Source organism: Lepidochelys kempii, chromosome 19 (assembly GCF_965140285.1).
Source record: "Lepidochelys kempii isolate rLepKem1 chromosome 19, rLepKem1.hap1, whole genome shotgun sequence".
Taxonomy (NCBI): domain Eukaryota; kingdom Metazoa; phylum Chordata; order Testudines; family Cheloniidae; genus Lepidochelys; species Lepidochelys kempii.
The window spans coordinates 6805437-6819883 of record NC_136398.1 but is presented as its reverse complement, the minus strand read 5'-3'; the positions used below and the strand labels follow the sequence as shown (position 1 = coordinate 6819883).

The 14447-nt window shown below is 45.1% G+C and overlaps 1 protein-coding gene across 2 annotated transcripts in view; it reads left to right on the top strand.

Moving 5' to 3' along the window:
* The window catches only part of KPNA6 (karyopherin subunit alpha 6), a 42016-nt gene that overhangs the window by 20182 nt on the left and 7387 nt on the right, over positions 1 to 14447 (top strand). For both annotated transcript variants that reach the window (XM_073317865.1, XM_073317866.1), the window contains exons 2-13: positions 211 to 350; positions 3567 to 3662; positions 4038 to 4137; positions 4565 to 4659; positions 5666 to 5797; positions 6022 to 6110; positions 7729 to 7828; positions 9641 to 9804; positions 10733 to 10811; positions 11583 to 11708; positions 12320 to 12447; positions 13830 to 14008. In XM_073317865.1, coding sequence (XP_073173966.1) covers positions 211 to 350; positions 3567 to 3662; positions 4038 to 4137; positions 4565 to 4659; positions 5666 to 5797; positions 6022 to 6110; positions 7729 to 7828; positions 9641 to 9804; positions 10733 to 10811; positions 11583 to 11708; positions 12320 to 12447; positions 13830 to 14008 — 1428 coding nt within the window. The remainder of the gene's footprint in view (positions 1 to 210; positions 351 to 3566; positions 3663 to 4037; positions 4138 to 4564; positions 4660 to 5665; positions 5798 to 6021; positions 6111 to 7728; positions 7829 to 9640; positions 9805 to 10732; positions 10812 to 11582; positions 11709 to 12319; positions 12448 to 13829; positions 14009 to 14447) is intronic.

Here is a 14447-nt window from a genome sequence, read left to right as displayed (position 1 = left end):
AGCTTAGAACATTCTTACTAATACAACACACCAGGTCAGCAATGCATTTTCTAAGTTGGATATCGAAACTGCATCATCTTCTTAAGAGATTGTGTGCCATCGCACTGAAAAGTTCAGTTTAACAATGTGTGTTCCCATTTTCCTTGGGGGAGAAGGGCAGTGTGACTGCAGTGAAATCTGATACTACTTTTCCGGTTTCTCCTTCCATAGAAACCATGGCAAGTCCCGCGAAGGATAAGGATAACTATCGAATGAAGAGTTACAAAAACAAAGCCCTAAACCCTGAGGAAATGCGTCGGCGAAGGGAAGAGGAGGGGATCCAACTACGCAAACAGAAACGAGAGCAACAGGTAACCTGCTCTTTGGTAACCTGCGTGGAGGGGGATGTTCAGGGGCTTAATTCAACCAGAAATGTTTTGTTACCCAACAGTTGCCCCTTCAAGGGGCCAGCTGATGAAGAGTTGATGGGTCATTTTTTTCCTCTTTTTTTTTTTTTTTCCCCTCTCTGGGCCTCTTCAGCATATGGATGTGGAATGTTTCTGGGGTTTTTTCCACACCCTTGTTCAGAATGTGGCTTGTCTGGAGAGCTCTCTGCTCCCTGTGGGATTCACAGGTATTGTACATGCTGCAAATGCAGCGCTCAGATACCACAGTGGAATTCTGTCTGGCTTTCTGTGATCATGGATAAGGGGAAGGCTTCTTAGATCTGCTCATCTATATATACATATATATTATTTTTTTGCGGGGTGGAATCTAAGGACTTTGTGGCCAGCTTAAAAAATGGCACTGCCTGCTGTTGAGGAGCAGGAATCATAGAATCATAGAATATCAGGGTTGGAAGGGACCCCAGAAGGTCATCTAGTCCAACCCCCTGCTCAAAGCAGGACCAATTCCCAGTTAAATCATCCCAGCCAGGGCTTTGTCAAGCCTGACCTTAAAAACCTCTAAGGAAGGAGATTCTACCACCTCCCTAGGTAACGCATTCCAGTGTTTCACCACCCTCTTAGTGAAAAAGTTTTTCCTAATATCCAATCTAAACCTCCCCCACTGCAACTTGAGACCATTACTCCTCGTTCTGTCATCTGCTACCATTGAGAACAGTCTAGAGCCATCCTCTTTGGAACCCCCTTTCAGGTAGTTGAAAGCAGCTATCAAATCCCCCCTCATTCTTCTCTTCTGCAGGCTAAACAATCCCAGCTCCCTCAGCCTCTCCTCATAACTCATGTGTTCCAGTCCCCTAATCATTTTTGTTGCCCTTCGCTGGACTCTCTCCAATTTATCCACATCCTTCTTGAAGTGTGGGGCCCAAAACTGGACACAGTACTCCAGATGAGGCCTCACCAATGTCGAATAGAGGGGAACGATCACGTCCCTCGATCTGCTCGCTATGCCCCTACTTATACATCCCAAAATGCCATTGGCCTTCTTGGCAACAAGGGCACACTGCTGACTCATATCCAGCTTCTCGTCCACTGTCACCCCTAGGTCCTTTTCTGCAGAACTGCTGCCTAGCCATTCGGTCCCTAGTCTGTAGCTGTGCATTGGGTTCTTCCGTCCTAAGTGCAGGACCCTGCACTTATCCTTATTGAACCTCATCAGATTCCTTTTGGCCCAATCCTCCAATTTGTCTAGGTCCTTCTGTATCCTATCCCTCCCCTCCAGCGTATCTACCACTCCTCCCAGTTTAGTATCATCCGCAAATTTGCTGAGAGTGCAATCCACACCATCCTCCAGATCATTTATGAAGATATTGAATAAAACCGGCCCCAGGACCGACCCCTGGGGCACTCCACTTGATACCGGCTGCCAACTAGACATGGAGCCATTGATCACTACCCGTTGAGCCCGACAATTTAGCCAGCTTTCTACCCACCTTATGGTGCATTCATCCAGCCCATACTTCCTTAACTTGCTGACAAGAATACTATGGGAGACCGTGTCAAAAGCTTTGCTAAAGTCAAGAAACAATACATCCACTGCTTTCCCTTCATCCACAGAACCAGTAATCTCATCATAAAAGGCGATTAGATTAGTCAGGCATGACCTTCCCTTGGTGAATCCATGCTGGCTGTTCCTGATCACTTTCCTCTCATGCAAGTGCTTCAGGATTGATTCCTTGAGGACCTGCTCCATGATTTTTCCAGGGACTGAGGTGAGGCTGACTGGCCTGTAGTTCCCAGGATCTTCCTTCTTCCCTTTTTTAAAGATTGGCACTACATTAGCCTTTTTCCAGTCATCCGGGACTTCCCCGGTTCGCCACGAGTTTTCAAAGATAATGGCCAGTGGCTCTGCAATCACAGCCGCCAATTCCTTCAGCACTCTCGGATGCAACTCGTCCGGCCCCATGGACTTGTGCACGTCCAGCTTTTCTAAATAGTCCCTAACCGCCTCTATCTCCACAGAGGGCTGGCCATCTCTTCCGCATTTTGTGATGCCCAGCGCAGCAGTCTGGGAGCTGACCTTGTTAGTGAAAACAGAGGCAAAAAAAGCATTGAGTACATTAGCTTTTTCCACATCCTCTGTCACTAGGTTGCCTCCCTCATTCAGTAAGGGGCCCACACATTCCTTGGCTTTCTTCTTGTTGCCAACATACCTGAAGAAACCCTTCTTGTTACTCTTGACATCTCTGGCTAGCTGCAGCTCCAGGTGCGATTTGGCCCTCCTGATAACATTCCTACATGCCCGAGCAATATTTTTATACTCTTCCCTGGTCATATGTCCAACCTTCCACTTCTTGTAAGCTTCTTTTTTATGTTTAAGATCCGCTAGGATTTCACCATTAAGCCAAGTTGGTCGCCTGCCATATTTACTATTCTTTCGACTCATCGGGATGGTTTGTCCCTGTAACCTCAACAGGGATTCCTTGAAATACAGCCAGCTCTCCTGGACTCCTTTCCCCTTCAAGTTAGTCCCCCAGGGGATCCTGGCCATCCGTTCCCTGAGGGAGTCGAAGTCTGCTTTCCTGAAGTCCAGGGTCCGTATCCTGCTGCTTACCTTTGTTCCCTGCGTCAGGATCCTGAACTCAACCAACTCATGGTCACTGCCTCCCAGATTCCCATCCACTTTTGCTTCCCCCATGGTAGACCAAGTAAAAAAAATAAACACATGAGCTACAGCTTTTCCTTGTCCTTGGTGTGTGGCTTTTTTTTAATTGGGGGTGTGTGTGTGTGTAAAAATGATACTGTAGCTAGAACCACATGTAGAACTGGCAAATGCTGCAAGCCTCCCACACTGCTCTTCCTATGCCTCAACCCTGGTCCACAACCTGGCTCTTCTTTTCTGAACTCATTGGGCCAAGTTCTGCACTTGCCTACACCATACAGTCCCAGTGAAATCCATGGATACAACTAAGGGTAGGACTTGGTCCGCTCTTACCAGGATTCATAGGTCAAACTATTCTGCAGAGGTGCTCAGCTAGTGTGTTAAGCTGCCACTCTCCTGTTAAGTTGCACTTGGTCTAGCAGATGGCATGTTGCGTTTGTGGAACAAGACTGCCCAGTTGTGATGGCTCTAAGTCCGGCATTGCCTCATGACAGATACCACTCACTCTGGTTATCTCTTTTCAGCTATTTAAAAGGAGAAATGTGGAACTTATTAATGAAGATGCTGCCATGTTTGATAGCCTCCTCATGGATTCCTATGTCAGCACTACCACAGCTGGGGTAAGGCTTCTTGACTAACTTAGTCCCTCCCTTACACAGACTTTTAATTCTGTGGATCACAAAATCAACAACAAACTTTAACCCTTTACAAATGCATAGGTATCATGCCTTAGTACTCCTTAATTCACTACCCTTTGTAACCCCTTGTACTCCTATCTTCTACAAATATTGCAGATGGGACTCTGGTAAGTTTTAAAAGCCTTCCAGGATTAGACTTTCAAGAGTAGTGTGGTCCTAACTTGGATTAGTCTTCAGATCAAAAGGATGAGCACAGGATTCTGGTGGTACTAAGCTCTGACTTTGAGGTTTGCAACCATAAGTTTGGAGTTATGGTTCTATCTGACGCTGCTTTTCTTGCCCTTCCTGCCCTCTTAGGAGGGAGTGATCACAAGAGAGATGGTGGAGATGCTTTTCTCGGAGGACCCTGATCTGCAGCTAGCAACCACCCAGAAATTCAGGAAACTGCTCTCCAAAGGTAAAAGCAGAGGTCCTTTTTTTTAGCAAGCTCTCACAGGTAACTCTCTTAGCTGTGTGAAGCACTTAGCACAGTCTTGGTGCTGTACAGAGAATTAATAACTTTGGGTTTGGGGGCAGAAGAATTCCATCTAATGTCACTTATGCCCTTTGGCACGTCTGTTCCTGATTAACACTGGGTGGGGAGGGAATACTAAACCTATATTGACCATTAGTATTGTCTTTTACTGGCTTTTCAGCATTTAGAAAATGCTCCAGTGACCCACAGCTGGGTGAAGTGTGGAAAAAGCCTTCTTCTGGCTAGATGCCTTGTCAGCTCAAGTACAAGTTAAAATCGTTGGAGTGGATGATTTAATGCAATGAACTAGGTCTCCTGTATTAAATTCAAATACCCCTACTGAGTTTTGAGCCTGCCTTCCTCTTTCTAGAGCCGAATCCTCCGATAGACGAAGTGATAAATACTCAGGGAGTGGTGGACAGGTTTGTTGAATTCCTGAAGAGAAGTGAAAATTGCACACTACAGGTAAAGGAGAGAACCATGAAGGATTCATATTGTGAATAAAAAGCACTTATTTAAGATGACACTTCAGAGCTGAGCAGTGTGAACCTTACAGCAACAAGCAGGGAAAGGTGGCATCTTAGAGCCCAGAAGTTGCAGAGTACAAGCCTCTCTTTGAGGAGACTGCGTTTTCTCACATCTGACTGAGGGTGTTAGGCAGATGGTCATCTACTTCCTTTTCCTCCAGGAGGTGTCATGTCATAGGAATCCATCTCCAAGGAGAATTGAATGGGAGCATAGCCATTAAAGTCACTCATAAAAGAGGGCAGCAAAGGGAGATAAAGAGCAAAATATGAAGCTCTACCTCACCTGGGGCTCAGAGCTACAAATGCCGCACCTGTGCTGGTATACGGGGAGTGGCATGGGATAGAGTTGGTTGTTTGAGTAGAACAATCTTTTCGCTTCACACCCAATACAAAGATCTGGTCAGAAACTCTTCTGGGCCATCTTGAGACTATGTTCCTCATAGTGGGAAATGGTCTGAGGCTTTGGGGTGTGGTATCATTGAGGTAGTGCTTCCTGGCCTGACCACTGAAAGTGGAAGTGAGCTTTGGCTTTGTTAATCCCATGCTGAGAACTGCAGTGTTGGCAGAGAGATGAGACAAATGTGTGCAACTGCTTCAGTTTTTCAGTGTCAAAGACCTGTAAAATGATATTCCTTTTGCTTCAGGTGGGTGTGGGCAGGATCTACCCTGGGTAACCAAAATCCACCCCACTCCTAAAAAAGCTGTAGGTTTCCCTCGAACTACCATTGTTGTGCCAGAAACTAGTACGCTCAGTGAGCAATCATCCAGCTAGATTGTGGAGGAAAACTTTTTGCCTTGTAAAACAATCCCCCCCGTAGACATGAGAGCACAAGATGAAGAGGATAGACTAAAATCAATAGCAAATGTTTTGCTCTGGTTAGGGTTGTTGAGCTTATGCCATTGTGCAGCTGCTCTGTAACCTGTTACTGATCTGCTTGTTTCAGTTTGAAGCGGCATGGGCTTTGACGAATATTGCATCAGGAACCTCCCAACAAACAAAAATAGTCATTGAGGCTGGGGCAGTTCCTATCTTCATAGAGCTGTTAAACTCTGACTTTGAGGATGTCCAAGAACAGGTATGGTTCATTAGTTTTCTGGGGATAGGCTGAGTGTTATAGACACTGGATTTCAACTAAGTGTTTAACATGCATGAAGGTGTTTAGCAAGTAGCTCCAGAGCTGGAGCTTCTATCAGTCTGGCCTAGTTATTTGGAGTCTTAGAAACACTTTCCTAGGACAGTGCTCCCTTCATCCTCTATTCAGAGACTGTGTGCGCTAAAACTGCTGCTCTTTCCTTCCAGGCTGTCTGGGCGTTGGGGAACATCGCTGGAGACAGCTCTGTGTGTAGAGATTATGTCCTTAACTGCTCTATTCTTCCTCCCTTGTTACTGTGAGTAGCCATGAACACTTGGCAATACAGTTCTTAAAGCCCCTGTGTACTAAAGCAGAGTATCCTCTTGGTGTCCAGGTTGAGTGAACAGAACTACTGAAGAGTGTGTGTGGGGGTTGGGAGTCATCTTAGCCTGCAAATAGGCATCAGATGAATTAGCAGTAGTTCAGACTGGTGTCTGATACAACTTGCTAGACAACTCACCTCACACATCCTTGCGTTTGCTGTGCATGGCATGAGCTCTTGCTGCAGAGTATGCCAGACAGCCCTTTCTGAAGTCACAGGGGCTATTTAGAAGTGCATATACAGTAAGTGCAGAGAACCCAAAGAGATACAGCTACACTATAAACTTCAGGAACCTGTTAGTCTGAGGTCTTCCCAGGGTTGAGGAGAAGAAGGTCTTTGCACTCTGCTCTCTGCCTCTGTTTAACACACAAGTCCTGACAACTGCTTCAGCACACTAGAAATGGAGATGGGAAGATTCACCTAGACTGAGGGCTTTCAAGTACTAGCCATATTAATTACTCTCAAAACAGTCTAAATTACCCCATCCTGTTCTGGGTGAACTGATGCTGCTTCTAGTAGCAAGATAAGTGCTTTGCCATGGATGGTGCAAGTAAATCAACAGCCTCTTCTTACAGTAGCTGCTGACTTCAGGCTCCTTGAGGCTAAGCTGGTGACTTTTTTTTTTTCCTGTCCAAGAACTAAGGGATTGGTTTTATTTGTGGTGGTGATTGTGACAGGTGCACAGAGCTGGTCATGGTCCAAGAGGAAAGCACCACGTTGCCCCATCTTATTTCATGCAGAGTCCAAAAAGCTGGGTGGGAACTTCTCGCTCTTTATGAACCATGAAGTGTTAGAGAACAAAGCTTCTAATTTCAACTGGACCCGCTAAGAAGGTCAATGATTTAGATCTTTAAAAGCTGGTTTTCTCCTGAAATGCACTTTACCACAAGATAAATCTTCCATACTGTCAGCACTGGCAATGAGGTTGCTACCAGCAGAAATCCCGGTTTGTTGAAAGCATTTTGAAATCTTTCACCATAATTTCTATACAGTTGTGTAGTCTTGAGTGGTTTCCTTGGCAAGAAGTGGCATTGATTGTATTGCAAATAGCGTTGTTCCTGGGTCAGTACTGAACTAGTATTCTGGGGTCCTAAAGCTGCTGATCTTTTCAGATGAGATCTAAAAATGAGGTCCTGATTACTTGTGGTCACTGAAGATCCCATGGACCTCTTCATCAGTGTGGGCGCTTATCTGGATGTCTTAGCCAAATTTCAGTCTTGAGAAATCGCATTCTGCCAACCTAAATTCCCCCTAGCAATTTTAGTTGAAGACAGTATATGCTTCCTGATCAGAGTTGTGCTGTTAAACAGCTATTGTTTCTGCCCTAGGGGTACCCACAGTTCATCTTTCCTCACGGTCTGTGCATGATGCTCATGAAATATACAACAATAGCATGATCTGAATTTTTCAGACCTGGGCTTAGCAAGTGGGTGCAGCTGTCTCGAACCTCTTGGACTCTTATTGTGTTCCTTCATATTGAATCATGTGCTGGTTTAAAGACAACTCAACTGACTTAACCTGGGAGTGTAATAGCTGTTGTTTCTCTTTTTAGGCTCCTCACCAAGTCCACCAGGTTGACAATGACTCGAAATGCTGTCTGGGCCTTGTCAAACTTGTGCAGAGGGAAGAACCCACCACCTGAATTTGACAAGGTGAGGAATGAATCCTTTCCTGTTAATGGGAACAGAAGCTGTTGTGGAGAGGGAACCCCAGAAAGACCCTGAGGTCTGCTACCTCTAGAGGTCATAAGAAACATTCAGACTAACATATTTTGGAGTTTGCTGATCTCCGTCTAAACATTTGATGGAGATGGTTCAATTTTGATGAATTTCTATTGGTAATAAGGCGGGGGCCTGATGGGACAAGGGCTGCTAGGTAGCTTTTGAAACCTGCCTGTTTCCTGCTAGCTTTCCATCCCTAGGCTCCTTGGTAGTCCACCTGGTGGACTGTCTGAGTCAGGGACCCCAGAGTCTAGGCCAGGAGTGGGCAAACTTTTGGGACTGAGGGCCACATCTTGTTATAGAAATTATATGGCAGGCCATGAATGCTCACAAAATTGGAGTTGGGGTGTGTGGGGGGTGGATCTGGGTGGCACTTACGTCAAGTGGCTCCTGGAAGCAGCAACATGTCCATGTCCCCTCCCCCACCCTGGCTCCTATGTCACGGCATGGCTTGGTGGCTCTGCTATGCACTGCCCCATCCACAGGCACCACCCCTGCAGCTCCCATTGGCCATAGTTCCCAGGCAATGGGAGCTGCGGGGGCAGTGTGTGGAGCAGAGCCTCTTGGCTGCCCCTAAGCATAGGAGCCAGAGAGGAGCTATGCTACTGCTTCTGGGGGCTGCATGGAGCGGCCCCTGACCCCACTCCTTGGCTGGAGCACAGCAAGCCCCAGACTCCGCTCCCCAAGCGGAGCTTGAAGGCTGAATTAAAACCGCTCGGGGGCCAGATCCAGCCCCCAGGCTGTAGTTTGCCAACCCCTGATCTAGGCCATGCAGGCTGCCCCAGAGCTGGGGCTCCATTCTCTTTAGTGGAGAACGCAGAACTTTGGAGTTTGTTCCAATTTGGAACAAACCAAACTTCAAAATATAGAAATCCTTCACAGCAGACTTACTTATTACCCAATGGAAGGCCTTCTCTTCTCTATACCCCTTCTGTTTGGTGCCCTGTCATCTAAAAAAGATGGTCAGTAACAGCATGAACATTAAGCAGGACTGGAGGATCTTTGCTCCCTATTTTGCTTAACACTGTGGTTAAGGTCTGTTACTTGACAACTCCCTTGATAAGGCTGAAGAAGCTGCAGTGATGGATAGTTAGAAGTATGTGTAAGGCTGTGCACCGTTACATAGGTTACCAAGTATGGTGGTGACTGTTGGGGGTCCCTGTCAACAGTACTGGCTGTTGAAGATTATCAAAGAGGCAGGAAATGAGGTGGTTTTCTTACATGAGAAGAGTGCTTGTCATCCAAGCTGCAAACAGTCCAGCTGTTGCTCATTTTATAAAGAATGGTAAAAAGCTTATAACTGGATATTAGTTTTGGAGAGGGATGACCCCTATATGCTGGATTAGTGAGCGTTGGAGAGGCCCTGTTGTAACTTGAATCTCTTTTGCTACAAGGTTATGTGAACTATGTAGGAATCTGTGTATCCAAAACTATCCGTATTACATCAACGACTCTAACACTTTGTCAGACAACTGGCCCCTGAACAATATATGTAAGGTCCTAGGTATCAAATGTATGAATGGAAACTTTGGTTTCTGATGTTAGTTGAACCAGTTCTTTGGTACTGTTAATTGTGGTAGGTTTAGAAATCTAGGTGAGAACCCCACCCATAGGATGGCATCCAGTTAATTAGTCACACACACTGACATTTGGCATGCTTGCACACACAGCTGCCTTGCCGCTTCTCAACGAACCTTTTCTAAACTCTCTCTCCGGGGTGGGGGTTGTTGGTTATTCTTTTAGGTGTCTCCTTGCTTGCCGGTATTGTCCCGATTATTATTCAGCAGTGACTCCGACTTGCTGGCAGATGCCTGCTGGGCACTCTCCTACCTATCAGATGGCCCCAATGAGAAAATCCAAGCAGTAATAGACTCTGGGGTGTGTCGGCGACTGGTAGAGCTGTTAATGTAAGTGTGTTGCCCTGCATAAGAGGCAAAGACCTTGGACTGAACAGCCCATGTGAATATGGGTTTGTCTCGTTAACCCTTTGCTTATCAAGGTGAAGCGGAAAAATAAGGCTGCTTGTGTCAGAGGGATTATCTAGTATCGATGGGTATGTGGGAATATGTGACATGGGTTGTGCTGGCCTATCGGACAGGGGGAAAAGTCTCTGTATAGTGCTGGAAGTGTAGCTGTAGTGCCCTATGCTAGGAAGAGCATGATACAGAAAGACAATGCTGGTCCTGAGAGCTAGTCTAACCCATGAATGTGCAAAGGCTATGGTGTTGATGCCAGACTAAGACCGTACGCTCTGTGCTGCTCTAATGCTTTAAAACTCATCTGTGGAAGCTTAAAGTAATCTTTTGTTGGCTCTATTATAATGTTAGAAGAAAAGGATCAATAACCGAATAAATACAGCACATTCCAAATAAACTTGTCTTTTGTTGACACTCCTGTAATCCATCGAACTATCTGTAGAGTCATTGCTCTATTTTAGATTTGTTGATTTTGTGTTGTCTAATGCAAATGGCTTTCATTTGCATTGCATCTTGAGGGTTTGCAGAATAAATGCATTTTCAGGAGTGTTCTAATTACTGTTAATTGGATGCCACAATAGTGAGGAGGGGCATGAAAGACTAAAGTTTAGGAGTGATTTGAAGGTGACAAGAAGTGGTCCATGATGAAGCTTATGGTTGTAAGAGGATAAAGAATGTTCTTATGGTGACACAATCCTTGCTCTTTCAATGACAGTCTTTGGTTTGGACACGTTTTGCTGTATGCTTCTGATGGTGGGATTTTAACCAAATGGGGGTGATGCTGGGGGGTGAGGAGGGTGGAGGGATTCTGTTGCAAAGGGCTTGGACTGATGTTTCTTTCCCTTCCTCTTTCTTTTAGGCACAATGATTATAAAGTAGCTTCCCCAGCTTTGCGAGCTGTAGGCAACATTGTGACAGGTGATGACATCCAGACCCAGGTGAGTGGGATGTTACTAGGTCTTCTCAAATTCAGTGTTTGAGCAGGAGGGAGCATTTAAAACGTCTCAGATAAAAACCCAGATTATTACTAAGACGATGGGGTAAAGATCTCATGACAGATCTGCGCTCAGATTTCTAGACTTGCCACTAGAAGATGAAATCTAGGTTAGAAAACCCACCCCTTAATCAAAACAGGAATGGCTCAACCTGCAGGGTTGCCCATAAGATGAACTGAGCCATGATGGAATGGTTCAAGATTTAGCTGCAACAAAAGTCCCTTCTATGTATTGGTGCTTATGAAAAATATACTGTATACGAGCATCTCATTGTAGCCAATGTGTGTGTAGGGAAACAAATCTCAGGACTCCAGTCATTGAAATTCCTAATTTCCAGCATCCAAGAACTCTAGGGATGACTCATTCTGCTGCTGCCTCCTCCTTGAGCTCTGCTACAACAGGAGATGAGGAGCAGGATGCAGCGGAGGGAGGCTTGTCTTCTGTCTACCTCCTGAACCACATACAGCGCATTCCTGGTAGAACACTTTGCAATTGGGATGTCTGATCCTACACATGCCTCTTTGGGATAGGAAAAGCATTCTCTTCCTGCTGCTGCTGAATGGAACACCTCATTCAGTGGCAGGAGTTTCTGGAAAATGTTGGAAGAAAATATTCTTCCCCATAAGAATTCAGTGAAGATGTGCTGAAAGTATCCACTATATGGAAGCGGAGGAAGGCGAACGGTGTCATCCTATCCTGTACTCTTCTCTTAAGGTGATCTTGAACTGCTCAGCTCTGCCTTGCCTGCTTCATTTATTAAGCAGCCCCAAAGAGTCTATCCGGAAGGAAGCTTGCTGGACCATTTCTAACATCACAGCTGGAAACAGGGCTCAGATACAGGTACAGTTTCTAGAATCCTCGGCAGGTCCACCTGCAGCACTCTTGGATCCACGGAGCACCATTAAAACAAAGCTTATGTGATTCTTAGTTGGTGTTTTAAGGGCCACATTTTACACCCTGGGCTTCCCTTTTTCTCTAGTTATTTGCAGGCACAATTAGTGTCCTACTTGACTGCACCCACAATGATATTTAGACATCTAAGTGACGCTAATTGTGCCCACAAATGGAGCCTGGTCTGAAACATGCTCTAAATGTCTAATCACTGAGTGAGCTTGGGGAGATGAGGATTAATCTGCCTCTTCATTGTGGTTCCAAAGTTCAGACGTACACTTAGAATAGTGCTTTTCAATGGGTGTACAGCATTTGATTATTATCCTTTCTAAGGGCTTATATCCAAACAGATGCACACAGTGACCAAAGACTTCCTGTGGTATTGGTGCAATAATAGGAGATTTAAGTTCTTGGACTGTAAACTTAATCTTACACTTACAGGACATGGTAGGGAAAGCAGATGGGGATACTGAAAAGGTTATAGGTTTCTGTTCCTGGAGCCTGCTACCTTTTTAGGAGTCACTTGGCCTGTTCTAAATGCTGCTTCTCTCTTCCTTCAGGCAGTCATAGATGCAAACATTTTCCCAGTGCTGATAGAAATCTTACAGAAAGCAGAATTCCGCACAAGGAAAGAGGCAGCCTGGGCCATCACGAATGCAACATCAGGAGGAACCCCAGAGCAGATCAGGTAAATTGAGAGGCTGTTTTATCTGTAGTTTGTCTCTGACTCCATGAAGCTATAGCAACTTCGTACAATCAGTTTGCCATCCGCATTTGTGGCCATCCGTCCATCGACTCCTCTGGTTACCTTGGCCTTGAAAGAAGCTCCAAGATGTATTCAGAGATCCAGCATGTATCTAGCTTTCCCTGGGCTCTAATTCTTTCAATGAAGAGAATACATTTTTGCTGTAAAGCCATTCAAGTAGGGATAACTTACTGATGCTGCTTCTGCAGTCACCATTGAGACTGTAGCTGTTGAGAACCAGAAGAGTCATTGTTCATATTCAAAGTCTGAGCTATAGCTTAGTGTAACTTGGTTTTATATAACTAAAACACACCTCAAATGTAGCATAAACAGTATTGATTTAAAAATCTTGTGCCACGCAAAGGATGTACTTACAAGTCTTCAGCATGTTGGCCATGCAGTATAATTCTGGAAGTATCTAGTTTGCATCATGTGTATATGCTGACACTCTGGCTTGGGTACAATTCAAAACCCAATGAAGTACTTTAATTTCCTAATCCATTAGTACTTGCTCTTGGGTTTTAAACCCTTTCTGTTCTGCTTCATTCAAAATACATTTCTGTGTCCTTAAAATTTATTAAGTGTGCATCTAATAGCAGCAGCAGCATTACAAGGTGCTCCTATCACTTTTTGTCAGTATTGTGTGCTTTACACAGGAAAAATGTAATATGGACTCTATGCAGGTGAGTTAGTGGTGGTAACTTTGTTTTTTCTGCAGCTTGTGTAGGAAATGCACAAATAATTTTGCAAGTCTAAATTTAAACAGATGTTGGGTATAAATCTTTCACAGTATCAGAGTATAAATACCTGGCTAACTATAGGCTAAATTTAAAGATATGCTGCAAAATTTAAGACCCATGGGAATCTTTTTTTTTTTTAATTCCAGTGAAGTTTTTTGTTGGGATTTAAAAAGTGCATCTGACTGTAAACAAGTGATACAGATGACTCCAGTTTCATAGTTTACTTTGTCATTCAAAGTAAATGTCAAAGCTTGGACAAACCAGAGTAGAATGTCAAACTTGCCTGCATATAAAATCAGGCACCTTTAATACATCTGGATTCTGACTTCAATGGGAGTTAAGTGCTAACACATTGTAAATAAGGGCCCTGGTTGTTAGCTCTTGAGAGAGAGGTTAAAGTGCCTAATTTAAACACCCAGCTTCCATAGCTAATGGTGAAAAGGGTATTACCTGTTAGGCAATATTTAAAATACAAATTTCCTTAAACCTGACAGTGGCCCTTTAAACCTAAATGCATGCCACACTGTTACTTAACCTTCCTTCCTGATAAACTGAATGTTTGTCTTCCCTGTGCCTTCTCTTCAGGTACTTGGTAAACCTAGGCTGTATCAAACCTCTGTGTGACCTGCTGACTGTCATGGACTCCAAGATTGTTCAAGTGGCCCTGAATGGCCTGGAGAATATCCTGCGGCTCGGTGAGCAGGAGGCCAAGCAAAGTGGCACAGGCATCAACCCCTACTGCAGCCTCATTGAGGAAGCCTATGGTAAGTGGCTCTCACTGGCCTTGCTATCGTGACTCCTTCCCAGGAGGAAGTAATGCAGGATATGTGTTAGAGCAAACGTTCTCAAACTGGTCCATGGACCACCAGTGGTCCATAAGCTCCATTCAGGTGGTCCATGGATAGTTCCCTCTAAGGTGCACTCCTGGGCAGCCACACACGAGAGAATGAAGGGACACCCACCTTATTATGGAGTCACACAAGCATGGCTCGACTAATTAGGTGCCTGGAGAAGACGCACATGTAAGGTGAGGTGGTGGCCTTGGGGGGTAAAAGGAATAGGGGGGTAGGTGGGAAGGGGGCATGGCCTTGCGGGGGGAGAAGGGGTAGGTGGGCAAAATGCAAGCTGAACAAATGGTGGTCTTGTGGCCCCAAACAGTTGAAAGGGTGAAGGATGGATGGGGGCAGGGAATAATATGGATGT